General features: G+C 47.5%; 2 protein-coding genes and 1 pseudogene across 3 annotated transcripts; 1 reads left to right on the plus strand and 2 right to left on the minus strand.

Moving 5' to 3' along the window:
* The first annotated feature begins 3,429 nt into the window (after positions 1-3,429).
* LOC136654863 (5S ribosomal RNA) lies at positions 3,430-3,551 on the plus strand (annotated as a pseudogene).
* Positions 3,552-11,236: 7,685 nt separating this feature from the next.
* LOC136651280 (T-cell-interacting, activating receptor on myeloid cells protein 1-like) lies at positions 11,237-16,015 on the minus strand. Of its 2 annotated transcripts, XM_066627527.1 has the most exons (5): positions 15,937-16,004; positions 15,774-15,809; positions 14,047-14,337; positions 12,636-12,920; positions 11,237-11,541 (listed from the first exon to the last, which is right to left on the minus strand). In XM_066627527.1, the coding sequence occupies exons 1-5, from the start codon at positions 15,965-15,967 to the stop codon at positions 11,429-11,431; spliced, it is 756 nt and encodes a 251-aa protein (XP_066483624.1). In that variant the 5' UTR covers positions 15,968-16,004; the 3' UTR covers positions 11,237-11,428. The 2 variants fall into 2 exon arrangements, with proteins under 2 accessions (XP_066483624.1, XP_066483623.1); XM_066627526.1 differs by having other exon boundaries at positions 15,774-16,015.
* A 4,004-nt stretch (positions 16,016-20,019) lies between these two features.
* LOC136653456 (osteoclast-associated immunoglobulin-like receptor) lies at positions 20,020-26,079 on the minus strand. The gene is made up of 4 exons (XM_066630353.1): positions 26,049-26,079; positions 21,987-22,271; positions 21,291-21,581; positions 20,020-20,132 (listed from the first exon to the last, which is right to left on the minus strand). The coding sequence occupies exons 1-4, from the start codon at positions 26,077-26,079 to the stop codon at positions 20,020-20,022; spliced, it is 720 nt and encodes a 239-aa protein (XP_066486450.1).
* Between the last annotated feature and the right edge of the window lie 792 nt (positions 26,080-26,871).

Consider the following 26,871-nt stretch of genomic DNA (forward strand, 5'->3'; position numbering starts at 1 on the left):
GCCCATTTCTAAAATCAGGAGGTTGCGCATACACATCATGGCTTGTAACCCGTAATGGATTTTCCCTCCAGAAACTTGTCCAATCCCCTTTTAAAGGCATCCAGGCTAGACGCCAGCACCACATCCTGTGGCAAGGAGTTCCACAGACCGACCACATGCTGAGTAAAGAAATATTTTCTTTTGTCTGTTCTAACTCTCCCAACACTCAATTTTAGTGGATGTCCCCTGGTTCTGGTGTTATGTGAGAGTGTAAAGAGCATCTCCCAATCCACTCTGTCCATCCCCTGCATAATTTTGTATGTCTCAGTCATGTCCCCCCTCAGGCGTCTCTTTTCTAGGCTGAAGAGGCCCAAACACCGTAGCCTTTCCTCATAAGGAAGGTGCCCCAGCCCCGTAATCATCTTAGTCGCTCTCTTTTGCACCTTTTCCATTTCCACTATGTCTTTTTTGAGATGCGGCAACCAGAACTGGACACAATACTCCAGGTGTGTGTACTTTCCTTTCATGGTGCCCCAGATATGTAGCCTGAGGTGGGCCCTACTTGGGGATACCAACATTTGGACTTAGTGCAGTGACAGAGTAGCTGGTCCGGTGTGGCCCCCCATTCCCAAAGTGGCATATTTTAGAGCTACCTGCAATCGTGTAAGTAGCACATGCAGGATGTCCACATGTGCTGGTATATGCCAAGGAACAAGAGGGTGCATGCCATTGCACACATTGTATCTTGGAGCCAAAGCTAAGCACATATGGACAGGAAGGTACTCTAACTTCTCAGCTAATGAAAATAACACCGTCTCTCTCGCCTCTTGAAAGCCTTGACTTTGTCTAAAAAAACCAAAATATATTGTCAAGGAAGGTCAGGAGGTCCTTCAGCATGCAAAAGTTCAAGGGTCACAAACAATAGCACCTTCTGAAGCTGCAGACATTCTCTCTTTAGGAGGGACAGAGAATTTGAAACTGTGCACAACCAACTCTATTCCCATCGCTTTCCATGATGAGTTACAGAGGCAGCAGACAGCAAGTGGTCCATCTAGGTCAGCTCACCAGTTCCCTATCTTCTTGTCTCCTAGCAGACATTGACTGATTGGCAGGTGTGTGCCTGCGTCTTCTGCAGCTACTGCTGCACCACATCCAAAATATGCAGTTGACTGGCTGCTATCCTCTTCCATACAGCCACTTTGGAGGTAAAATCATGATTGAGTGCCTCAGAGCCACTCTACCCATCCATTCCTACTCCTTCCTTTCCACCCATTCATCTTGTGATGCCTTCATGTGATTCTGCCCCGTGGTGGTGGAGGGATGCCAGTGCTGGAAAGGGGCAGAGGAATCTAAAGGGGCACAAGCCTCGTTCCCCTAGACTTCCTGATGCATCTCACCCTCCTCCCTGCCACCACCTTGCATTCCACTGACCTCAGAATAGGGCGGAGAGGGGTGAGCTATTACCCTTCTCCTCCCCGACCCACTCAATCATTGCAGCTTCCTCCCTCTATGAAAAGAGGAGCCATCCATCCTTCATCCTCCCCACTCCCTTCAGAAGCCAGAGCGACAAGCTGCACAACTGTGGTCACTGCCTCCTTCAGCATAAATTCCCTTAGGACAGGGGTGTCCAAACTTTTCGGCAGGAGGGCCACATCATCTCTCTGACACTGTGTTGGGGGTGGGGGAAATTTACATTCAAATTTGAATAAATTTACATAAATGAATATATTAGAGACGGCACTTATATGAATGAGCCTGTCTCCCTCTCCCAGTCCCTCCCCCAGCCTGCACCCAGCACCAAACAAACTTAGAAGCAGGCAGAGAGCTGTGTGCATTTCCCCATTCACAAATGGACCTCTGCCTTCCTCCCTCTCTGCCAGCAACCCCAACAAGCAAAAGCAGTAGGTTTCCTCCCCATTCAAACATCCCATGAGTTCTTCCCTGCAGTGCCCGCCTCCAGCACCAAGCACACACTTTCCTGGGAGTAAGCCCCACTGACTCTGTGGGACTTACTGCCGAGTAGACATGCTCTCCAGCTGCATTCAAACATCCCCACAAATTCTTCCCTGCAGCGTCCATCTGCCACACCAAGCACACTCACAGTCCAATCGGATCCACACTTTCCTGGGGGTAAACCCCACTGAGTCTGATGGGATTCACTGCTGAGTAGACATGCTCTCCAGCAGCATTCAAACATCCCGCGATTTCTCCCTTGCATCGCCCAGCAGCACAAATAGACCCACAGTTTCCTCTCCCTCCTCAGTGCCTGCCCCCCAAGCCAAACTCAAGCAGCACAAACAGACCCAAGACTTCTCACCCCCATCCAAAGCCTCCCCAACCTAATGGGAGGGCTGTGGATGGGCGGGGCTCCTGCTCTTAGCCTTTTCCTTGCTGTGGCTGCAAAGAGCAGTCACATTGGGGAAGAGCAGTCTCTCTTACAGTGGGAGAGCCACTGTAAGTTCTTGCCAGGGAGGGAAGGGGGTGGCACCAGTGGTTCTGCAAGTGCACCAGCTCTGGGGATATCAGAGCTATATTCAGACTCACCAAGGTCTGCAGATGCCCTCCTGAGGGTAGGGAGACCTCTGCAAGCCTCCCAGCTTTTTAGAATTGCTGAAAAATCCTCTTGTGGCCTCCCTCCAGTTTTACTGGGGGGAAGACAACAAACAGCCCAATCCTATCACCCAATTTATGGCAGCAGGATACTGTCACTAATTGGAAGCTAACTAAACACAGAGTGTGCTGCTGGTGGCTGTTTCTGAGCTGCTGCTACCACATACTGTGGCAGCCTTAGGAGCCATGGCCAGTGGTGTGCACCGGAGCAGGTAAACCGCTCATGGGGGTGGGCCATGGGCAGGGAGGGGAGTAATGGGGTATTTCAGAAAAGGAAGCAAGGGGGCATCTTGAGGAAGGAGGGAGGTGGAACTGGCAGCAGTTATCCCCTCTTTTGAAAGCCTCCCTACCCCTTTTCTTTTCTTGGGCATACTGTCCTATCCTAATTTTCAAATCCTGCTCACAGCACCAGTTTGTTCCATCCAAATATCTCACCTCCCTTCTAATGCCCACTTTTTGGCTAATTAACACCCTCTTTATCTCTAGAACAACCGCTGTGGCATGCAAAGGAATGAACACAGAACTCCTTATCTATAGCAACTACCCAAATTTATTGCTATGAACACAGACGCTCCCTGCAAGTCCTCTTGTCCAGAGGCTTTCCCTCCCCAAAGCTCCACTTAACTCAGTGGGTGAAGGTCTGAAGCCTCCAATTCAAGTCCAAGCCAGTCTCCAAAGCACAGTCCAGTCTTCTGTGTCCTCCAGCAGAGTCCTGGCAGTCCCCTTCTCCTGTAGGTCTGGGTCAGGTAGCCCTCTTGGTCTGGTTCCCTCCAGGTCAGCACCCCCTGCTGCTTTGGTCCTTCTGAAGCTGCTTTTTATCCTTTGTGTCCCATTAAGTGCAACTGCAGCTCAGCTGTTACCCTGCACATGCCTGATCTCGTCTGATCTCAGAAGCTAAGCAGGGTCAGGCCTGGTTAGTACTTAGATGGGAGACCGCTTGGGAATACTGGGTGCTGTAGGCTTATACCATAGTCTTTCGAGACTGAAGGTTGCCAACCACTTAGCTCAGCTGTGAGCTACCTCCTTAGTTCATTCAAAGTCCCATCAAGGTCAAATGAAGCTCAGGTGTCCGACCAGGTCTCCATTGGCCTTGATCAGGGGTGCCCAAACCCCGGCCCCGGGGCCACATGCGGCCCTTGAGGCTTCCCAATGCGGCCCTCAGGGAGCCTCCAGTCTCCAATGAGCCTCTGGCCCTCCGGAGATTTGTTGGAGCCAGCACTGGCCCGACGCAACGGCTCTCAGCGTGAGGGCAACTGTTTGACCTCTCACCTGAGCTGTGGGATGAGGGCTCCCTCCACTGCTTGCTGTTTCATGTCTGTGATGCAGCAGAAGCAGCAAAGGAAAGGCCAGTCTTGCTTTGTGCAAGGCCTTTTATAGGCCTTGAGCTACTGCAAGACCTTCATTCATTCATATGTCCATCTTTAATATATTCATTTATGTAAACTTATGTAAATTTATTCAAATTTTAAATGTAAATTAATTCTTTTTTTTCCCTGGCCCCCGACACAGTGTCAGAGAGATGACGTGGCCCTCCAGCCAAAAACTTTGGACACCCCTGGCCTTGATTGATGACAGCTGTGGAGCCAGCCCTGCCCTTCCCAGAGCTGTCAGCCAGCTGTCAAAACATGGAATGGCTGTCAAGACCACAGCATCCACCTGATGATCTTCTGATCTTCCATTACACACAGGCCATCAAAATGTCTAGTATATCTCCCAGGAGCCCCATAGGCAGACTGTAGGCTTACACAGAGGTAAATGAAGAAGTTAATTTGCCTCTGTTTAGCCTTCAGGTTCCCCCCCCCCCCTAACATGCAGCATGTGCCTTTTTGGTGTGGTTCCATGCTATAGTGCTGAGGTATTCAAGCTGTGCTCCCTAGGGAGGTGTGGCCAGCCACCAGGGGCATCGTGAGGCATCTCAGGGAGAGAGGTGGCCATAGCTGCTCTGCTCTGCTGGGCTCAGCTCATCTGCTGCCTGCTGACTTGCTGCTTTTCTGCAGCTGTGAATGCGGTGGGTGGGGCAGAGTGAGATGGGGAGGGCTTGTGAACCATGGTGTGGGGAGGTGGGAGAGAAGGCTGCCTGGGCAGCGGCAGAGGCGCTGCATCCCATCAGCACAGGGTGCACTGCAGGCAGGCTTCAAACTGAGAGGGAAGAGTAAGTACAGGCAGCACAGCGCTTTCCTCTGCTTGGGAAGGAGGGAGCCCAGCCTGATCTTAGTGGAGGGGGGGCTGTCCAAATGCCCCAGCCTCCATCCCCCGTCTTGCCTGGGGGGAACAGAGGTGGCAGCTGCATGTTGGGGTGTATGTGTGGGAGCAGCCCCCATCCACTTTGGGGCGAGTTGTAATCTTGCTCTGTGTGGCTGCAATCCTTTACACACTTTCCTGGGAGTAAGCCCCATTGACTCAAATGGAACTTACTTCTGAGTAGACCTACATAGGCTTGGTGTCTGTGTCAGCTTAACCCAGGATCTTCACCTTTCTCTTTTTCCTCCCCCTTCAAAAAAGGGAAAAAAGCTACTCTTGATGGCTTTGTCTCCAAAAATTGATTAAAAAACAGAAATCCCCATTCCTTTCTAGCCACCCCCCTTTTCCCTCCTGCCTTGGGGGGCGGGGAGGTACTTCCCATGTTGGCTGCTACCGTAAGACAAAATGCACAATCCTAGCTAGGTCTGCTCAGAAGTAAGTCCTACTGTTGTTGGAAGGTATCAAGGACTGTTAGTTAAGGTATGGAATGCTTACCTGAAATGTAAACAGCATGGTTTTTGATTTCTCTCTCTGAATGTTCAACTTGAGTCTCACAAGCATTTGGCTGGGATTGGGCAGCCTGCCACAAGATGTTCTCTTAGAACAATGTTGATACATTTGAATGAAGTCTTTGTCTTCAGAGCACAGAAAAAAAAATCTAGCAGTTTGAATTCGGCTTGAAGTTTTAACATTGCTTTAAAGTCCAGTTTGAAGACTTTTAGCGCACTAAGCTGTGCACACACATGCTAGAAAGCAAATATTCACACCAGCTCTCATAGAAGAACACTAGTAAGCTTAGCTTTCTTATATTTCCTTGTTTTTCATTTTGAAAACGGTTTTGGGGTACACATAAGTGTGACTAACAAATAGTAATATTTTAATTGAGTTTTAGTAGACTAACTACATTTTAGAGTTTAAAGAGACATGATATCAAAGCACTTCCGGATCAACACATTGCAAAGGTCAACTTCCCATAGCAAATGCAGAAGATAGCAGTTTCTTTGTTTTAGCAGAGCTCACAACCTTTTAGCAACAATTTTGTTGCATTTCACGGGCTGCACATGAAGGCCACAGTGGATCATGCAAGGTTATAGGTGAGGTCATTTTAAGCGAAATTGAAGTGCAGTGCCATTGGCTAACTGCTGGGGGTATATTGTATATGATGGATGTATGAGACGGCCTATTATAAAACAACGGATGTTTTGAACCCACCAATGAATTGTCTCCAAATGTGTTTCAAGGAGAGAACCCCAGATTGTAATAAAAGTCAGCTAAAGGAGGCGTTACATGCTTCTCTTCTCCCCACTTCTGGTGCAAGCAGTCTCCTTTGAGGCTTCTCTTCTCCCCACTTCTGGTGCAATCAGTTTCCTTTGGGGTTTTTCTCCCCATTTCTGATGCACACAGTCTCCTTTGGAGATGTGGATGGACTTACAATCTTTTGCTGATGGATTTACAATAAAGGCCTGGATTTGATCACCACTGTCTACTGAGTTTGCTTTGGTACCTAGGATTACAGTGCAACATCTGAGATCTCTTGTAACATCTAGGATCCCTTGTAACATCTTGGTTTTTGCACCTTGCAACACTGTGTTCAATGGGACTTACTCCCAGGAAAGTAAGGTTAGGATTGCAGCCAAACAGTCTCTGGGTCTCAGTTTGCAATTAGCAGATACACACAAAACAAAGTCTTCCCCTTCCTCAGCAAATTCATCACTTCCCCCCCTTTCCAAAACCCTCCAGGTGTGCTGCTAACAAACTCAGGGCACAATCCTAACCAGGTCTACTCAGAAGTAAGTCCTATTTTGTTCAATGGGGCTTACACTCAGGTAAGCGTGCTTAGGATTGCAGCCTCAGAGTGCTGGCAGCTGTTTTTTTTTTTGTTTCTAGTGTATAATTATAACACCTTCATTCCCATTTTGGGGGTAACTGAGGTGAGGTGATGGGGAACTGTGGCCAATGGCCACAAGGATCAGGGGAGCCGCGGGCCAGAAAAGTTCGAGAACCACTGCTATAGTGTGATGGGGGATAGGACTGGGCTCAAAATGAAGCAAATAGTGGCAGAGGTAGGGGGTTTAGTACTCTGCCCTCTGCCCCAGCTATAAGCCAAATCATGACTTCCAGTGTGCTTTTTATGGAGAAAGAAGCTTCCATTCAAAGCCAATGGGAGCCTCTATTCTGATTTAAAGAACACCATGAATGTCTTTCTATGTGAAAATTGTGAGCCCTGGGGGGGGGGGAGAGAACAATTGTTTCATTTTTTTTCTAGCTGTGGGGATCACCTTATGAGCTTTTCCACTGAAAAACAGTACAGAAATGTTTATATTACGGTTGTTATTAATATTTATAATAAGTGGCATGTGGGACCACAGTCTGAGCTCCACATCTAGCAGGCTGTGGACAGGCAATGATTCAACCACCCCAAAAGATACAAGTATTGAGAGGACAATGACTGTGGAAGATGGAATTTCGCTCTCCTTCCACCCCCAACCATCAGCATATTCATATTCTTTTCTTTTTCCATACTCAGCATCCGACGTCACGCTCTGCCCAGAGAAGCACCATCCTGGAAAGGAGAGTTTTCCATTAGTGGAGAGATATTGAGGGAAGAGGAGCTCACACAGGACCTCCCTGCTTGTTGTGCATTTCTGCTCCAGCTTTCCTTCCAGGTGAGATACCAACCAAGAAACAGGATGTTGAAAGGAAGCCTCATGTTGAGAACTCAGCCCTGGAGTCAGCAGGGTCTTCTCCTTAGCTTTACTGTCCTGCAAATAAAGATCTCAGTCTCTAGTTATGGCCTTTTCTTCTCAATCATGAGCTGACACCCAACAAATAATCGCTAACCATCTGCGTTGCCTTATGAACCACATCCTATGCGGGCTGCAACTGCAACCTGAAAAAATTACAGGAAGTGAAGAGCTCTGAGTTTTCTAATGTCTTGGCAAAGAGAGAGGAGGATCAAGTCGCATTGAAAGGATTGGGACCTCAAAGACAAGGACTACTTTATTATTATTGTTGTTGTTGTTGTTGTTGTTGTTGTTGGCATCCTTGGAAGACTATGGTATCACGCTCTGAATGGTGGTTCTGGAACAGAGTGTCCTCTCCAGTGCGCAAAGCCTGGGTAACGTAGATATGGAGGATAGACTGTTTCCCATGCAGCAAATCCCCCCTCTCCACGTCGCTGAAACGGTGCAATGGAAAGGCAGAGGCCAATACGGTTGGTTCCAGCGGCGTCGCAGGAGTTGCCAGAACGTGACTGTGTTCAGCCATGAACTGCCTCAGGGACTCCGGCTCCGGATTTTGCCTCGAGGTTGACTCCTGAAGCCTTTTCCTTAACTGGATGTAGCTACAAGGCAGTGGAGGTTTGGGATCAGAGTTTTCCTTCTCTCAGATGAGCTGCCTTCCCAGGCTGACGAGTCCCATCTACCCGGTGGCTGTTTAGTCGCCTCTTACGACAAGTACAGCCAAACTGAGGGCCTATTCTTATCCCCAGCCCCCAGGGGATTTATTTATTATTATTATTATTATTATTATTATTATTATTATTATTATTATACCACTTTTCAACTAAAAGTTCACAAAGCGGTTTACATAGAAAAATCAAATAACTAAATGGCTCCCTGTCCCAAAAGGGCTCACAATCTAAAAAGATGCAAAAAGAATACCAGCAGACAGCCACTAGAACAGACACTGCTAGGGTGAGGTGGGCCAGTTACTCTCCCCCTGCTAAAAAAAAAGGAGCACTCACTTGAAAAAGTGCCTCTTACCCAATTAGCATGGGCTAATTGGATCCAATGCTGTAGTTCAACACTCTCCTCCACCCATCTCCCTTTCTGGATGCCAGAAGCAAAAAGAGGAGTGCATGTGTGTGTGGGGGGGAGCCTGTCACCAGTCTGCTGTCTGCAGTGATGCTTCAGTCAGTCTCAGAATACCAGCTGTGGGGGAGCTATGATGGAAGAGGTGTGTGCCTCCCAGTCCTGCTTCTGAGCCTCCCAGAGGCAGCTGGTGATGGACCACTGAGAAAAACAGGCCTGGGACGAGATGGGTCTTTGGCTTTTCTTGTGTACAACCTCATGCATGGGCTGGCCCTGTCTGCCATACAGGATAGATGGGCTTCTCCTATGAGGAGGCTAGACCCAGGCATGTTGTGGCATCAGGAACCCACCAGCCCTAATAGGCTGCCCAGGGCTTTGGTTCTGAATCTCCCTCCATATTGAAAGAGCCAGATCTGCACTGAGGGGTTCTTCCTGGGTGATGGGATGGAGGAAGCGACTCTTAGAAATACAGCACAAGCCATGAAAGGTCAAGATAGACCCAGATGTCAACTCTAAGGAAATGCAACATCTGTAGGAAGAGGAACTTTTAATAGAACTGGGTGTTTCTATTTCTTGCTTCCACTCTCTGTTTCAGGAAATGAACACAAACACGACTTCCCCTCAGTGGGTCTGATGAAACTGCACCTCACTTGTGACGTTGGGTCCAATGGGTTAAAAGAGTGTGGTTGGAATTTGGGACTGCATCCACGTCTACACCCTCCTCCTGTTGCCTACACTTCAAATGTCCAGATGCACCAGGGACACCCCCCCCCCTTTTAAACGTCTCCCTAGAAAATTGCTACAGTGTTCCTATTCTGTTTCGTTTTGTTTTTTGCCTCTTGGCACTGCTGGCCCTTCCATGAGGCCAACCGAAGTGATTGGTGGTGGTGGTGCCCATCTCTATCTGCCTACTTGCCTCCACTCTTCATCCTCCTTCCATTCCCTGGACTAGAAAAGAGAAGGACAGGGGGGAAGAGGAGGTGTGGAGGGGAGGAGAGTGCTGAGCTAGAACAGTGGAGGTGGGGGAAAAGAGAGGCTGGTGCATCATGAGGGAAAGGGGAGCAGCTCCATTAACTACAATAGGACTTACTTCTGAGTAGACAGGCATAGGATTTGGCTGCAGTAAGAAGTTTATTCTTCACCATGACTGCCTCAAGAGAACCTGAAAGCTGATCTGCTTTTGATGTCCCTCATATACTTCACCAGAGCTCTGGATGTTTCTCATGGCTATAATTGTTTTTTACAAGGATGACCGATTTCCCTCAAAAATATCATGCAAGCCACAAATCAGAAGCCAGCCAAGAAGAACATTTTTGGTTATAGAATGTGAAAAAAACTTTTCTTAGATTGATTTGTAAACAGCTATGATGATCTGCCCCCTTAAATGGACAGGAAACTGGAGTGTATAAGTGAATACTGAAGAACCTTGGATATTTAAGATGATGCTGTCAATCACTGTTTTCATTTTAAATGGCTTAAATCCAGCACAAGCCTCCATGAATTTGAACGGTGAGACACTCAGAATGACTTTGCAACCTGTTCTGTGACACTTATATCGGTCTCTTTCTCAATATGCCAACTCAGCATTTCCCAGACTGGTGGGTCCCACTCCCTCACCCACCCTATGGTGGGTCATGACCAGATGTGCAATAGGTCATGGCCCAATGCTCTGTGTTCCACCCCAAAGCTTCAGGAGGCTGCTTCTGGGTCACACTTGGCCCACAACCTACTCTATATGCAAAATGGAAGTTGCTTCCAGAAGCTTCTGTGAGGCATTCTGGGGAATCACTGCAGCACAGAATACTTAATAAGGTAGATTGTATAAGCTTTTTAGTAATATCCTACCAAATGTTTCCCATGAAGAGGCCATGTTGAGGGGTGCGAAATTTCCTCACCCGCTCTCTGGTGGGTCATGAGTAGTCATCCATTAGTCTCCGGCACTCAACATTTGGACCTGACAAGAGTCCCTTGGGTTGCCGAAGAGAGCAGGAGGGAGGTTTCTTCTCCTCCTCAATGGCTACTGTTTTCAGGATCCAGCTGCTGCCCTCTTGAATTCCATGTTTGTCCTGTTCCAGTTTCTGCTGAAGGGGGGTTGGTGGACCGGGCGATAAACCAGAATGCTCCAGTAAGTACAGCCACCGATACAACTTCCTGTGACTGGTTTGCTCAGATGATCATTTCTTCTACACGCTTCCTCCATCGGCTTCTAAATTCTGTAATGAGCTCTGATGCTCTTGTCTTACTTTTAGAAAAGTAAGAGAATCAGACCCATTACCTTGCCAATACCCAACACCCCACCACAAAGTCCCTAAATTGGACGAGAAAATGAGGGGATTGCTAATGAGTCCAGTGCAATGTTGTGTAGAACGATAAATGAAAGGACACCAAAAGTGCTCTTTTTCTTGGCACTTTCTTAGTCCACGTTGGTATCCAGGCAGGACAGGGTCTGGGAAGCATGGGGTTAACAGCAAGACATGATAAAGTCAGGGCAGGACATTGCTGGCAAAATCAGATCCACGCAGGCAGCAACTGGTTGAAGAGAACAGGCAGGCCTTGGGCGTCTTTGGCTGCCAGAAGATCCCTACATGGTTTGCAATGAGCTTTTCCATGAGGGAATCATTTCTGCTCATGGAAAGAATCCTGGAAGCTGCCACAGAATAAAACTCCTGGGGCCTGTGGAGAATGACTGGTCATCGCAGGCAAGTGAAGTTGGTTCTGTGGGTTTTGCCGACAGTGTCCTGGAGGCAGCTAAAAAGGCTCCTGGCTGAAAGGTCTGTCAGGGCTGCTTACAGCTGCCCCTTCTTCCAGCTGTGCACAGCCTCAATCACGATCAGCACCAAGACAAGAGAGACTAAGACGGCTGCACTCTGGCGGATGTTGGTCACAGCAGAAGCGTGATCTGTAAACATCAGAGAAGAGTCACTCGGCTGTTGCTGCCCTTCCTTACCTGATGATGTGCCAGTACCTTCTCCTCCCACTCTCCAGTGTTCAGGCCCAGCACTCTCCTCCACATTTCCTCTTCCTCTTAGTTGCCCTCTTCTCTTTCCAAACCAGGGAGTGGAAGGAAAAGGAGAGCAGTGGAGGCACATCAGCAGCTAGAGATGGGCCGGAGGCAACTACTTTAGTTGGCCTCATGGATGGGCCAGCCCTGACATCCTTCATCCAGCCACCCTCATGCAACCCACTCTCTCTACTAAGCTATCATAGCCTTCCAGTCCAATTCTATTCTTTTCTCCACCACTACCCCCCACTGGTGTAGCTTTGCCAAAAGTGGGCATGTTGTGTCCAGCTGGGGGGGGGAGGAATACTGGGAGCCTTTGGAGAGGAAAGGGGAGTTAACAAGTCTCCTTGGACCTGTGACAGTTATTGCGCTAGCACAGGTCTGAGGAGAAAATGGCGATCAGGGAGGTTGCTGCTAGAGGGGATAGGATCTGGTGTGCACCATCGCCACCAGGTCCACACCTTCCTGCAGCTTCACCACCCAGTTTCTTCTCCTTCCCCACCCTCTTCCACCCTCCCCCAGCCCCCCTGCCTCTCCCACCGGTGCACCTGCTACGGCAGATGACTGGCGCTCCCGTGATGTGTGCAGGAAGGCTCTGGCCTTCCCATCGACACTTGGGCAGTGCACTACTCAGTGTGCTGCCAGAGTATGCTTTATGGCTGCTTTTCAGCAGCCATGGATATTGGAATATGCATTCTGCCACATACGGCTGCCACATCTCAAAAAGGATATAGTGGAACTGGAAAAGGTGCAATCTTATGCCCTTCATCCTATCACAGCCTGCCTATCCGTTAGTTCACATCCTGTTCCTGATATACCCTTTCTGACAACAAATGACAAGCTGTTTTTGCCATTCCTCACAAAGAGCTTCACCAGAGATCCCAACAAAGGCAGGTAATTGATATTGCCAATCACAATCCTGGGAAATGCCAAATTCATTGAGGGATGGGAGGTTTGGGAAATGGGAGGGAATACCAGATGTTACCCCTTACCTATCACAATCAGCTCCACAGAGTCACTTGGCCCTGACCAGACAAACGGATTCTCTCTGCGGTGATACTGACAGGTGTAGTTCCCGGCATCCTCCAAGCTCAATGTGTGGAAAGGGAAATGGTTTGTGCTTCCAGTTGGTGGGATTACCTGTGTTGCTGTGTGGTTTCTGAATTTGTGCAGGGAGAAGGTCAGATTATGCTCTGGTCCCTGACATTCAATGGTAACAGTCATGCCTACAAAAGGCTCCCCTTGCAACTTGATGGAGGGCTTGATGAGGCTGGGATCTGGAGGTAAGAAAAATGCAGTGGGTAATACTGGCTAGTTTACAGTACTCTTGTATATATGCTCTTGAATCTAGTCATTATATCACAGCCTAATCCTAGGCTGGCTTTCCACTGGTAAATCTTGTAATCTACCAGCATAAAGCCAGAATTGCAGGAGCCGCAGCCACTCATTCTGCTGCTCACTGCCTATCCTGCAGGAGCCTGTGGCAGCAGTGGTGGGCTGCAGAACCTCCACTGGAGCAAGTAGGTAGCTGGTAGAGTGAGTTCAGGGAATGACTGGGGTGGTTTAGAGCAGGAAGATCTTGAAGGCAGCTGCACATGCCAAGATCCTATCTCCCCCCCCCCTTTCCCAGCCTGCACCCTCCTCCAGAAGTCTCCTCAGACACTGTGCTGCTGTAATAAGGGCTACCAATGAAATGCAGAGCATGCTGAACGCAAACAGTTTTGAGCCACTGCTGCAGAACAGTGGCAGCATCAGTGCTCCGCTGTTACGGCTGATGACTTGCTCTGGTGCAGGTAAGCTGGCGTGGAGGGGGGGAGGATCATGGGTGTGGAGGGAGAGAAACAGGGTTTGTATGGGGAGAAACCAGTGGGTGGGGTGGAAGGGTGGATCTCGCAGCAGTCTCATGCACAGGATTTTATCCCCTCTTGAAAAGTTTCCTGCCCATTTTCTCTCAAACATATGACACCAAAATGGCTTGCATATGTGCGAGGAGACCAATACTTTTTTAAAAAATGTTTTTTACTTACCTTCCATTTGCTTTGAGGTTGATTCCCCCCCCCCCCCGAGCATGCAGTGTGGGTCTTTTTGGCAGTGCTGCCGGCTATAGAGTAGGGGGGATAGGACTGCGCTCCTAGCCTCTTAGGCTGCAACCCTATAAAGTCCTGGGACTTGCCCTAATAAATGCGATGGAGCTGAGTAAACATGCAGAACATTTGCTGTTAGAATTCATCACCTGTAAGCAGCGTTAATGGTATTCAAGTGGGAGGAAAATCTATTTTGAAATGAAACAAGTGTTATAGTCAGTGCCACTTTCCCAGGTGACTTATTGATGTGGAAACTGCAAAACCCATTTTAGTGCTGTTTTTGTGAAAATAACTCACAAGGACTAAGCCAAAAGCTCACCTGTCACGTTGATGTAGATTTTGTCACTACGGAATGACCAAGGACCTTCTCCTGTTATAGAATGATATATACACTGGTAGGTCCCCCCATCTTCTGCCTTGGCATTTAAGATGGGAAATATAACCTCAGGCTGCTCCGCCTTCTTGATAGCAAAGATCTTCCGTTCATCCTTCTCCAAATAGAACTCCATCTGTAAGTAGTTTTCACTCATACAGTGGATGCTGACATTTCCCCCCAGAGCAACCACATTACTGGGAGTCACAGAGATGGAAGGCTGTGGATAAGGTTGCCCTGCACAGAGAAGAGAACATGTGACAGGTCTGGAGAGTGGAGCAGCAACAGCAGCCTGTCTCTTAAAGTGGGAGGCACCTGTGTGTGCAAGGTCATGTCTGGGCTCCAAGTGCAAATATGTCCAGGCTAGAGGTCTGTGACATTCACAAATGAAGCTCATTTCAGGGCCAGTTTCATCCTCATTTCTTCCAATGTCTGCTGAGAAGCTACTTCAGAACAGGAGCTTCTCACCTGAGCAATAGCTGAAGTGCCAACAGCAACAAGGACTCTATGGAGTGACTCCATTTCATGTGACCCAAGATAGAGGCAGAGGACATACTTCAGCCTCCTCCTCCCTGTCCCCACTGAACAGTGACAATGTGGGCAAGGTTGTCTATCAGAGCTTCCTCTTTATGCTCACGCCCAGGAGAGAACCACTAAACGGCCTGTGAATAGGGTGCAGGTGGTGACTTCTCTTGAATCCTCTGTTGCTGCTTCATAGATGGAAGGATGGAGTTAGAGAAACCTTTGCCTCTATCTCAGATGAGAGGGGAGAAGGAGGCTGAGGAGCATCTTTGGAGTAAGGGGTTGCTGTGTTGGCAGCTAGATTAGAAGTGTGTAGAAGATGGATGGAGGCCCTGGGCTGTTACTTCCTTTTGTGAGTGCCGGGCAGAGGCGTCACTAGAACAGACTCATCTGCACTGTAGCTTCCACATTTGCTTGACACTAAAAAAATTAGCAGGTGAAGCTTGTCATGGTATCCAGATTTACATTATCACCTGCTGATCAAGACATTTGCCCATCTTCTGGCTTTTTGGTGCTAAACTCAATGCTAGGGAAGCTAGACACTGACCAAGGGTAATAGTACCTAGTGGCAACCCTTCCTGCTTTCTGCTCCCCTGGCTTGCTAAACGTGAGAGGAAATTTGTAGATCTATCCACTTCCACCATCCCATACTAAGGAAACTGGGCAGAGGGGAAGGATCTGTGCGAAAGGTATGTAAATCACCTTTTGAACATTTCCACTGAAATGTTTAAAAATGTTTGTGTTGTTATTGTTATTGTTATTGTTATTGTTGTTATTGTTATTGTTGTTATTATTATTATTAATAATAATAATAATAACTGGCATGAAGAACCACAGTCTGAGCTCCACATCTAGCAGACTGTGGACAGAGCATTCAATCACAACAAAACATACAAGTATTGAGAGGACAATGACTGTGGAAGATGGAATTTCACTCTCCTTCTACTCTGTTATCCTGCACATGCTCGATCTTGTCTGATCTTGGAAGCTAAGCGGGGTCAGGCCTGGTTAGTACTTAGATGGGAGACTGACTGGGAATACTGGGTACTGTAGACTTATACCATAGTCTTTCAAGACTGAAGGTTGCCAACCAACCAAATCCTACCCCCAACCATCAGCATATTCATATTCTTTTCTTTTTCCGTACTCACCATCCGAAGTCATTCTCTGCCCAGAGAAGCACCATCCTGGAAAGGAGAATTTTCCATTAGTGGAGAGATATTGAGAGAAGAGGCGCTCACACAGGACCTCAAATCCTCCCCGCTTGTCATTGTGCATTTCTGCTCCAGCTTTCCTTCCAGGTGAGATACCAACCAAGAAACAGGATGTTGAAAGGAAGCTTCATATTGGAAACTCGGCTCTGGAGTCAGCAGGGTCTTCTCCTTAGCTTTACTGTCCTGCAAATAAAGATCTCCGCCTCTAGTTTATGGCCTTTTCTTCTCAATCATGAGCTGACACCACAGATTATGGCTAACCTTCTGCATTGCCTTACAAACCACATCCTATTTTGGGCTGTAGCTGCTACTGCAGTCCAAAAAAAATTAGAGGAAGTGAAGAGCTCTGAGAACCCACAATGATGAAGCTTAAGGCCTGGTCAAAATGCCAAGTTTTTTGATGTCTCGGCACACAGAGAGGAGGACCTTCAGTCATGCAGTTGGAATCAAGTCTCATTGGGACCTCCAAGCCAAGGAGTACTTTGGATCCAATGCTATAGCTCAACGCCACTCTCTTCCATGCATCTCTTGCTCCTGGATCCAGGGAACCAGAAGGAGGAGTTGAGGGAGGAGCCAGTCATCAGTCTACTGCCTACTGCGACTGCTTCAGTTAGAATACAAGCTACAAGGGAGCCACGGTGGGAGTGGTTTGTGCCTCCCTCTCCTGATTTTTCTTTCTCAAAGAGGAACATCTTTTTTCCACCTTAACAGATTGTGAACCCTGAGGAACAGGGAACTGTCTTTTAATTTCTTAGCTATATAAATTGCTTTGGGAGTGGTGTATAAATATTAGTAGTAAGAAAAAGAATACTGAATGGCAGGTGATACTACAGTTTTAATTTCTCAACATTGCCTCAGTAGCAGGATTATGACTGCGTAAAATGGAATTGAGCTCCCCTTATTCCCCCCCATCAGCCCCCATATTTCAGTTACTTTCTTTTTCCATATTAACTATTAGACAAACCCTGCTTTGCAGCCATACACAATCCTGGAAAGGAGAATTCTCCATTAGTGGAAAGATGTTAAGGAGACAGGTGCTCCTACAGGACCTCAGACCCTCCCAGCTTGTCATGTATGTGTCCTCCTGTTTCCCTACCTTGTGGCATACTAACCAAGACAGAGGATGTGGAAAGCAAGCCTCATGTTGAGAGTCATTCTGCCCTATAGCCTGCAGGGCTTATTTCTTAGCTCTATCGGCCTGGGAATCAAGATCTCAGCCAACACCTGTGCCTTTGGAAACACAACCGTGACCCACAAGCCAGTTCTTCTCAGTCCTGAGCTGACACCAAGTGGGCCTTGACCAACCCTCTGCATTGCCTTTGAAACCACAACCTATTATTTGCTGTATCTACAGCACTAGAAAGAGGAACTGAAAGGCTCTGAAAACCCATACTGATGGCGCTTGAAGCCTGCACAGGATTCTTTCTTTTCTGAGGAAGTGAGGACCTGAGGGCAAGGCTGGGATGTGCAAGTGGGTGCAGAGCTCAGTCGTGCTCCAGTGGACTCCAGCGCCAACGCTCACAGATGGACGTCATCCCATCTTGTTACACAGAACATATGAAGCAACCTTATACCATCTTTCTCACTGGTCTCATCAGGTCTAAACTGGCTGGAGCAGCTTCTCCAAGGTTTCTGACTCCAGTCTTTTCGAATCCTACCTGGACTGGAGGTGTTGGGAATTGAACGTGGGACTTCCTGTTTGCAACACATCTGCATCTGCTTTATCACTGAGCTACAGGGTCACCAGTATGATGGCACGTCACTAAGAACTGTTTTGCTCCTCCTGCTCTCTGGCCAAGCTAGACAGAACTAGGCGACATCTGGACTTGAGGCTTAAGATGAAACCCTCATCTTCTGCAGTTTTCGCATCTCTAGCATCCAGGTAGTAACAGGCTGAAGCTCAGCAGATTGGTGGGTTGGATGACAAACCAAAATGCACCCATTAAGGACAGTGACAGATGCAGCCTCCTCTGATTGGATTTCTTGCTTAGGTCTCTGTTGTGGTAGGGTGTGTGTAGGAGTCTCCAGCAGAGCGAAAAACAAATGGCAGCGCAACAGAAACTCGAGGCTGATGTCCAAGGCAATCTCTCAGAAGACAAAGAAGCACTTGTCACGAAAGTTAGGTTCCATCACCAAGATATATTATATACAAGGATATTTACCATAACATGGTCCGGCATACAGCAACACACATATATGGCATCCTGATTCCTACGCATCCTAACACCCAACACCCTACACGCTCACTGTTGAGCGTTTGTCTGCTGCCTTGTTTTATGCACAAGGCACGCCCACACTCAGCTGCACAGAGTCAGCAATCAGGAACAGCTGCTACTTGTTACTTGCTACAAACAGTCTATTCACCATAGCGTTTGTCACATTCCCTCCTGTGCACAGGACCTGAGTGATTTCCTGGGTTCAGACCTCAACAGTCTCTCGCTATTTCTCCCACCCTCTCTACTTGCTCCTGGAACATCTCACTGGCCCCTAAATTTAAAAAAATAAAAAAATTAGGCATGGGTGCTAGTACCAGGACCTCTGACACCCTTCTCTTGCTTTAATAAGAGGACAAGAAACAAGCCCACTCCCATGTTACAATATTATTCCACCCACCCCAAAACTGAATGGAGGAAGGAAAATGAAGGGGTTTGTGATGACCCCAAAGCAAACAGACACAGAGGAACACCAACATGGACAAGAATTGCAGAGGTCAAAATCAAATGACACACTAATGGCTTTTTAAAATTTATTTTATTTCAGATATTTATAATCCATTTTCCTCACATTAACATGGGGCGCCCAAGGCAGCAAACAAAGATTAAAATTAGGAAAATTAAAATAAAGTATGATCAAAGAGAATGGCTTAAAAAAAAGGGTTGCTACAAACAACTCAAAATAAAATAGGTAACAGTAAAAGCAATAAAAACAGCAGAATAATTCAGATTTAAAAAACAGCAACTGATGATGAAAATATCAAAACGTAGTGACTCAGGGCCCAATCCTATCTAACTTTCCAGCTCCAGTGTAGCCACAAGGCAGCCCTGTGGTCAGATATGAGAACATGTGTTCCCTTAAGAAGGCCCCACTGACTGCCCCTCTAACTCAGGATGCAATGCACACCCCACTGGCACAACTGCACCAGCAATGGAAAATTGGAAAGGATTGGTCCCTCAGATTGCAGTGTTGAACAGCAGCAGCAAAAAAAGCCTAGGAGGGAAGCACTAAGCAGAGAAAGAATGTCTTGAGACCCTATCAGAAGGTTAACAGAGAGGGTGCTGATCTTGGCTCAAAAGGAAGGGAATTCCAATGCTGAAGTGCCACTAAAGAGGAGGCCATGCATGTCCCTTGTGGCCATCAATCTAGCCCCAGCCAGGGACAACATGGACAGCAGGGTCCTTTCCCTGATTACCTTCGAACAGGGCTCTCCAAACTATGGTCCAGAGCTCCACACTCAGCTCTCCACAAGAATTTATCCAGCCCGCAGCAGTTTAAAATATTTTTTTCCTTAACTACACAGTTGGACAATTAACACATGCAGTTTTGCCTGCCACACTCCTTTCCATATGACGAGAGTGGTGTCGGCCTGGCTAACCCTCAGTCACTTGGGTCATACGCTTTAAGACTCTCAAACCATAATTATTCTATGTTAACCACACCCAGCTGATAAAACCAGGTTTCCGCATGCTGACTTGACCACAATGCTGTAAAACGATAGCTTTGAGGGAATAGCGTCATTTTTGCGCATGTGTAAACAAATCATAACAAACTAGTTTTCGGCATCGGATCAGCCAGAGACACTGTGCCATGTGTTGCACACCTCTGCCCTATATGAGTGGCTCATTGGTATCAAGGCATGATGGGGTCACAGAAGAATCAGGTCAATGCTCAAACTTGAAGAAGCACATGACAGGCAACTTAGGTCCAAGGAGAAGACGACTGGGCTGTGAAGAAGGCAGACCCTGGATCTCTTTGGCTATGTGAAGATCCATCCGGGTGTGCTTGAGCTTTAGTATGAGGCCATGTTTGCCATTGGTAAGATTCCTGGAAGCTGCCACAGAATAAAACTGCTGGGGTTTGTACAGAACAACCAGCCATTGTAGACAAGGGAAGCTGGTTCCTTGAACTTTGCTGACACTATCCTGGAGGAAACAAGGAAGACAGCTGAAGAGTCAGTCTGGGGTCCTTACAGCTGCCCCTTCTTCCAGTGGTACGTTGCCTCAGCCACGATCAGTACCAAGACAAGCAGGACTAAGACAGCTGCTCCCAGGCAGAAGCTGGCCTCTTCAGAAGTGTCACCTGTAAAAGAGAAGAGTCACTCAGCTATCAAGAGGACTAGCAGCAATGTTCTTTTCAAAGACGTCTTGAATTTGGATACTGTGTCTTTCTAACAGCTAAGCAGCAAAGCCACCTGCTGACCAGATCCATCTTCTAGACCAGGGGTGTCCAAAGTTTTTGGCAGGAGGGCCACATCATCTCTCTGACACTGTGTTGGGGGCCAGGGAAAAAAAGAATTAATTCACATTTAAAATTTGAATAAATTTACATAGATTTACATAAATGAATATATTAAAGATGAACTTCTATGAATGAATGAAGGTCTTGCAATAGCTCAAGGCCTATAAAAGGCCTGGCACAAAGCGAGGCTGGCCTTTCCTTTGCTGCCGCTACTGCATCACAGACATGAAACAACAAGGAGTGGAGGGAGCCCGCATCTCACAGCTCACGGGAGAGGTCAAACAGTTGCCCTCACGCTGAGAGCAGTTGCGTCGGGCCAGTGCGGGCTCCAACAAATCTCCGGAGGGCCAGAGGCTCATTGGAGACTGGGGGCTCCCTGAGGGCCGCATTGAGAGGCCTCGAGGGCTGCAAGTGGCCCCAGGGCTGGGATTTGGGTACCCCTGTTCTAGACCAGTGGTTCCCAACATTTTTTCACCTGCATACTGCTGGGCAGCCTATTGCCATAAATTGTACCCCTCATATTAGCCCTGCAAGGCATTCTAATACAGACCTACCTTTTTCCATCATTATGCAATTCTTTTTCAAGTATCCCTAGAGATCCTGGCAAGTACCCCTGGGGGGTACACGGAACCCAGTTTGGGAACCACTGATCTAGACCAGAGGTTTTCAACCAGTGTGTTGCAGCACATTGGTGTGCCCTAAATTGTCCGCAAGCGTGCTGCTGGAGTTTGGGGGAGGATGATTTATTTGTAGGGCCATTAGGAGATTTGAGCCCTCCACCTGCAGTGCAGAGTGCCTTGTCCATTTGTCAAAAAAAACTGATGATGTTTCATTGATCATTTTAGCGCATTGTTAGTGTGCTGTGAGATGAAAAAGGTTTTAGGTCACTGATCTAGACAGAAAATGGTCATTATGTTTTCCTTCTCAACTTTTTTGATTGTTTTTCCATTCTTTTATTTTGCCTTTTTAGTCTGTTTGGGCTCGAAGGCAGTTTCTCACCTCTCACCGTGATCATGAGAGGGTCACTTGGCTTGGACAAGAGAAAGAAATATGCCCTGTGGTGATATTGGCAGGTGTAGTTCCCTGCCTGCTCCATCCTCAACCTAGGGAAATAGAACACAGCTGTAGTTTTGTCTGGTTCTGTCATCAGAGACGCTGTCCAATCCCCAGATTTGTACAAGGAGAATTTCAGGCCCTTCTCTGGCCCCTGGCACTCAATAGCGAAAGTCACAGCTGAATCATACTGATCCTGGGGTCTTGCTTTGATGGAGGGTTTGGGGAGGCTGGAATCTAGGAATAGAAAAGACACAGTGAGAAGAGCATGCAGTTATTTTGACTGATGTCCCACATCTATGTCTCCTGCTGATTGTAACCAGATCAAAAAGTTCTATTAGGACCCAGTGTTGGCCTTTAGATCTCCTGGTGGGACTGAATATATCTAAGACCCAAGCCAAACATGCAGAAATCCATGTGGTAGTGGACATTTTCCATGGAATAGTATTTAAGAAGCAAAAGCGGGATGTACAATATGTACAGAGATGCATTACTTAAGAAGACACTAATGCCATTCCTCAGAATTGGCTCCAGCACAGATCCCAGCAAAGGTGAGTAATCAATATTACCTGGGGAATTCCAGCCTCACTGACAGATGCTAGGATTGAGTAATGGGAGGGCATAGAAAGTGTGTCCCCTTACCTGTCAAAACTAGCTCCACAAAGTTACTTGGCCCTGACCAGACAAATGGCTTCCTTCTGTGGTGATACTGACAGGTGTAGCTCCCAACATCCTCCAGCCTCAACATGTGGAAATGGAAATAGGTTCTGTCTCCAGCTGGCTGTTCCACCTGCTTTGCTGTGAGCCTCCTGAATTTGTGCAGGGAGAAGACGAGACCATCCTCTGGTCCCTGACACTCAATGGCAATGTTCTTGCCTGGAACAGGCACCCCTTGCAATTTGATGGAGGGTTTGGAGAGACTGGGATCTGGAGGTAGAGAAAATGCTATGGGGTTAATACAGGTTAGTTTATAATTTATATTATCCTACTGAATCCCACCACTTTATGCCTGTTAGTCTAGAACCCATTACTAATTAGCGCAGACACCTGCCTATAAGTCGATCTCACAGATAAAACAAGGGCAGGTTTTGAGCCCAAAATCATGGAATTTGCTATGACCCTTGGATAAGTCGGGGGTTTAACAGGGAGGTGTCTGACTATAATTTTGTCTGATTTTACCCAAGGCCAGATCCTGAAAAATAACCTCCCAGTAATTGTTACTTAAGAACTGTACAGTCACTAATTTATTAAAGACACAGTATATATACATAGTATGTATACATACATACATACACACTATTTTTAATACTGTTTTTGCTATACTATGTATAGCAAAAACAGTATTAAAAATAGTCTCTAATTTATTAAAAACTATGATCTATCTCATAGATCATAAGATACGTTTTTATTCACTAATTTTTTAAATTGTTCTCTCAACAACCATTTGTAAACACTATCAGAGTAAGGCCACAATCCCATCCACACTTTCCTGGGAGTAAGCCTCATTGACTTTAATGGGACTTACTTCTGAGTAGACAAGCCTAGGATTGGGCTTCCAGTACACTGGAAACAGCATTCCAGTAGAACCATTAATAAAATTCTCCTTTAAAGTGGCTGGTGCCTTAAGCCAAAGGCTCTACGTAGAACACACAACTGGGAGTGTGCAATTCCATTCACTGTAGAGAGACAAGCAACAAGGAATGGCTGAGCAAGTGCAGCTGCACATAGTTGCACCTGATTTACTTGGAAGTAGACCCTCTGTGGAGGAAGGGCAGCGGCACCTCTGGACCTCTTGTGGAGGTCCTGGCAGGGGGATACTGCAGAAGCAAGCATGCTCTCCTAAAAGCTTACTACATAAGCAGCTGTTGCAAGTGCTTCCTAGCTCCTGCCAGCATGCAGCTAAGATCTCTGGCTAAAATACCTGTTGCTGCAGAATAATTCTAAATTCTACTCTCTGCTTTTCCTGTGTTTTGCATCTTTGCAAGGTCTCCAGGACTCTTCCAGTGAAAAGGACACACACACAGGGAGATTGCTTCTCTCTCTCTCACAGATGCTTCCCCCCCCCCCCCCCGCCCCGCATACACAAATGCAGGGACTTTTCCCCTCCAGTCCAACTTCATTGGTGAGGATAGGGGGAAATGAGGTTAGCAAAGAGGTTTGCAAAAAGTTTTGCAAAGGAGAGACTGAAGTGTGACTGTATACAGTAAGGGGAGAGGTGGAGAGGAAATCAAGAGGATGGAATAGACTGGGAGCCCAATCCTAGGCATGCCTACTCAGAAGCAAGTCCCTTAATAGTCAGTGGGGCTTACTCCCATGAAAGTGAGGCTAGGATTGTAGCCTTAACTGTTTTAAGTGCTCTCTCTCTCTCTCACACACACACACTCACACACTCACACACACACACAAACTTTTCCTTTTATAAAATTTAACTCTTCCTCTCCCCCCCAGTACAACTTCATCAGTGGTGAACGATTATGGGGAGAGGGGCTAGCAAGCCTCAGCCTCGAAACAGAGAGTTTAAAGTTTGGATTCAATAAAGGGGAGGGGGCAAAAACAAAGGAAAGAGGAGATGGACTTAACCCTTTCAATGGCTTGAGAAACAAAGACACAGCCTTCTGCAGGCTGCCTCTCTCTCTCTCTCTCTCTCTCTCTCTCTCCCCTTAAAAAGATCACTCTCCCCCCTTCCCCACCCTGTCCAACTTCATCTGTGGGGAGATGGGAAGGGGGTTAGCAAGTTGGGCTTTCCAATGGAGTGCTTGAAGTTTAAATACAGTAAGAAGGGGGAACAAGAAGGAAAGAGGAGATGGACTCAGCTGTTGACTCAGCTCAAATGACTGCTTCTCCCTGCTCAGACGCCCCCTTCTACACACAGCTCATTGTCTCAGCAGCAGCCCCAGCCTGCACAGCCTCCTCTCAGCAGAAGATCGCTTGCTCCCTCCCTCCCACAATAGTGATTGGCTGGCTCACTTGCCTCCCCCCCCCACCCTAGATGCTTGCCTGTCCCAGTGATAAAGCGGGGCAATGATTCAGGTTGCTTTTCTGGGAAGAAATTTTTTGACTTATAGGCGAGTATCTACAGTATGTGACATGTGACATTCTCATGTGACTTACAGAGTTGGAAACTGCAAAACCCCATTTTATTATTTGGGGAAAATAATTTAAGAAGGCTGAGCTAACAGCTTACCTGTTATGTTGATGTAGATTTTGTCACTACAGGATGACCATCGATTTTGTTCTGTTGGAGGGTGATATTGACACCAGTAGATCCCCCCATCTTCTGTGCTGGCATTTAAAATGGGAAATGTGACACCATATTGTGCTGCTGACCTGACAGCATGGACAACATCTGATTTTTCTTTCAGCAGGTAGAACTCCATTTGTTGGTAGAGTTCACTCCAACAGTGGATGCTGACATTTCCCCCCAGAGCAACCACACGACTGGGACTTGCAGAGATGAAAGGCTTAGGTAAAACTTGCACTGGATGGAGAAGAGAGCAAGATTTGAAGAGTGGGGCAGCATTAGCAACCTGACTCCTTAAGGTGGAAAGCATTTATATGTGCAATGTCATGTTATGGCTCCAAGTGCAAACATGCTCAGGGTAGTGATCTGGGAAGTTAGCAAACGAAGCTCATACTCACCACCAATTTAATTCTCATTTGTTCAAATCTCTTTCCAGCAGCCGATTGAGAATAGGGCAGTGGTTCTCAATCTTTTTTACTGCCAAGACCCACTTCATAATCAGCAGTGGTGACCACATTGCACTCCAGAATGGCTTGCTGCTTCTAGGTAGTGCTGCAGAATGCCTTGTGGTTCCTGTGTACCACTGGCCCTGCAACCCACATCTTTGGCTGTGTTGTGATACAGAATGCCTTGCTGTTTTCGGGAAGCACTGGCCGTGCAACCCACAAAAAATTGGGTTATATCACACTTGTGGGTCGCAAACCACAGTTTGAGAACCTCTAGAGTAGGGGTTTTTCACTTGAACAGGGGCTGAAGGGCCAGCAGCAGCAAAGACTCTCTGCAATGACTCCTTTTCATGTGACCCAAGACAGAGGCAAGTTCCGCTCCGCAGGATCCAAAACAGCTCCGCTCCGCAGGATCCTCGGTGTTTGTGGAGGCCGTGTGCCTTATACCAGTGCCTTTACTTTGCGGGGCTGCCTCCCTTACCCAGGGGAAGGGGACGAACATCCCCTACTCCCGAGGTGCCTCCCGCTGTAGCGCGGGAGGTGCTGGATGCGGCAGCAGCCCTCGGGGGGATTGGTGCTGCCCTTAGGATTGGGCTGCGAATCTATTTAAGAATTTAAATGCCATGTTTTGACCAGATATTTACTAAGACAAATATCTCCTCCCCCCTCCAGCAGCAAAAGCTTGGCAACCCAGAAGTGGCGTGCTGATGTCATCATGTCACCCAACTCTCCAGGTTGCTGAACTGGGGGGTGGCACCCCCAGTGACGCCACTGTTCCGCAGTATTAAAGATGTGAGTGTGGAAAGGAAGATGGACTTTAGCTGCCCTTCCTTCTTTCTGCCCCCTCACACATATTCTTTTCTTTCTTCATACTCACCACTAGACGTCCCCCACCGCCCAGCCAGCCACCATCCTGGAAAGGAGAACATTCCATTAGCGGAAAGGAGCTTGCACAGGATAAACCAACTTGGCCTGGTTTGTCTGAGCTCCCATTACCCTTCCATGAGGGATACTTACCAAGAAAGAAGATGCGCAAAGAAGGCCTCATGTTGAGGGTCACTCAGCCTTGGATCCTTGTCTTTGCTCTCCTGTCCTGTGAACTAGGATTTCATCCAAGAGCTGTGGCTTCTGGAAACCCAAGTCGGAGCCAGCTCTTCCCTCAGTAATGTACAGCGCCTCTGTAATTTAAAAGCATAGCTGACAGCAGTTTAGCAACCTGAAGTTCCTTACAAACCGCATCCCATTTCAAGATGTGAAAAACAGGGGAAGTGCGCAGTTCTCAGAATCCAACTTGGTTGTGCTTACAGGTTCAGCCTGGAGTCTGAGCGCCCATCAAAGAGAGATGCAGACCCCTAAGCCACACAACCGGGGCCAAGGATTCATTTGAAGGCCCTGAAGTTCACAGCCAGGGATGGCGTACGTTGGGGCAGGAGGTCTGGTCTAGAGGGTAGAGCCTCCATTTGCCTGAAGATTAACATCCACAAGGTCAGCAGTTCGAGGCCACCGGCACCGTTCGACCTTGAAGCAGCTGGCAAGCTGCAGCTGAGCTGTTCCATCTGCTCGGAGCGTGGGAGGATGGAGGCCAGAATGTTAAACCAGATCGGAGTGTAACATCTTGAATGTGGTGGTTCTTGAAAGAGAGAACCTTCTTTCAATTTGTAAAAATCCCTGCGTGGATTTAATAAGCCTGCCTGTGTAAACCGCCTTGAATAAAGTCTTGAATAAAGACCAAGAAAGGCGGTATATAAATACTGTATATTATATATTATATTATCCTACCTCACTGCTTGCCTCTGGGATAGATATTCTGGGGTAGGTGCTGGGGAAGCACTGCTCAGTT

The sequence above is a fragment of the Tiliqua scincoides genome, chromosome 5, assembly GCF_035046505.1.
Source record: "Tiliqua scincoides isolate rTilSci1 chromosome 5, rTilSci1.hap2, whole genome shotgun sequence".
NCBI lineage: Eukaryota > Metazoa > Chordata > Lepidosauria > Squamata > Scincidae > Tiliqua > Tiliqua scincoides.

Bases quoted from the DNA above. Each gene is read 5' to 3' on its own strand.
- LOC136651280 (XM_066627526.1), bottom strand. From the start codon at position 15,900: ATGCACAATGACAAGCGGGGAGGATTTGAGGTCCTGTGTGAGCGCCTC. The intron at 12,921-14,046 runs GTGAGCTTTTGG...TCTTACCTCCAG, and splicing joins AATCTACATCAACGTGACAG to ATCCCAGCCTCATCAAGCCC. The intron at 11,542-12,635 runs GTAAGGGGTAAC...TGATGTTTACAG, and splicing joins TGTGGAGCTGATTGTGATAG to ATCACGCTTCTGCTGTGACC.
- LOC136653456 (XM_066630353.1), bottom strand. From the start codon at position 26,079: ATGAGGCCTTCTTTGCGCATCTTCTTTCTTG. The intron at 22,272-26,048 runs GTAAGTATCCCT...CTCTACCTCCAG, and splicing joins TTTGCGCATCTTCTTTCTTG to ATCCCAGTCTCTCCAAACCC. The intron at 20,133-21,290 runs GTGAGAAACTGC...TCTCTTTTACAG, and splicing joins TCTCATGATCACGGTGAGAG to GTGACACTTCTGAAGAGGCC.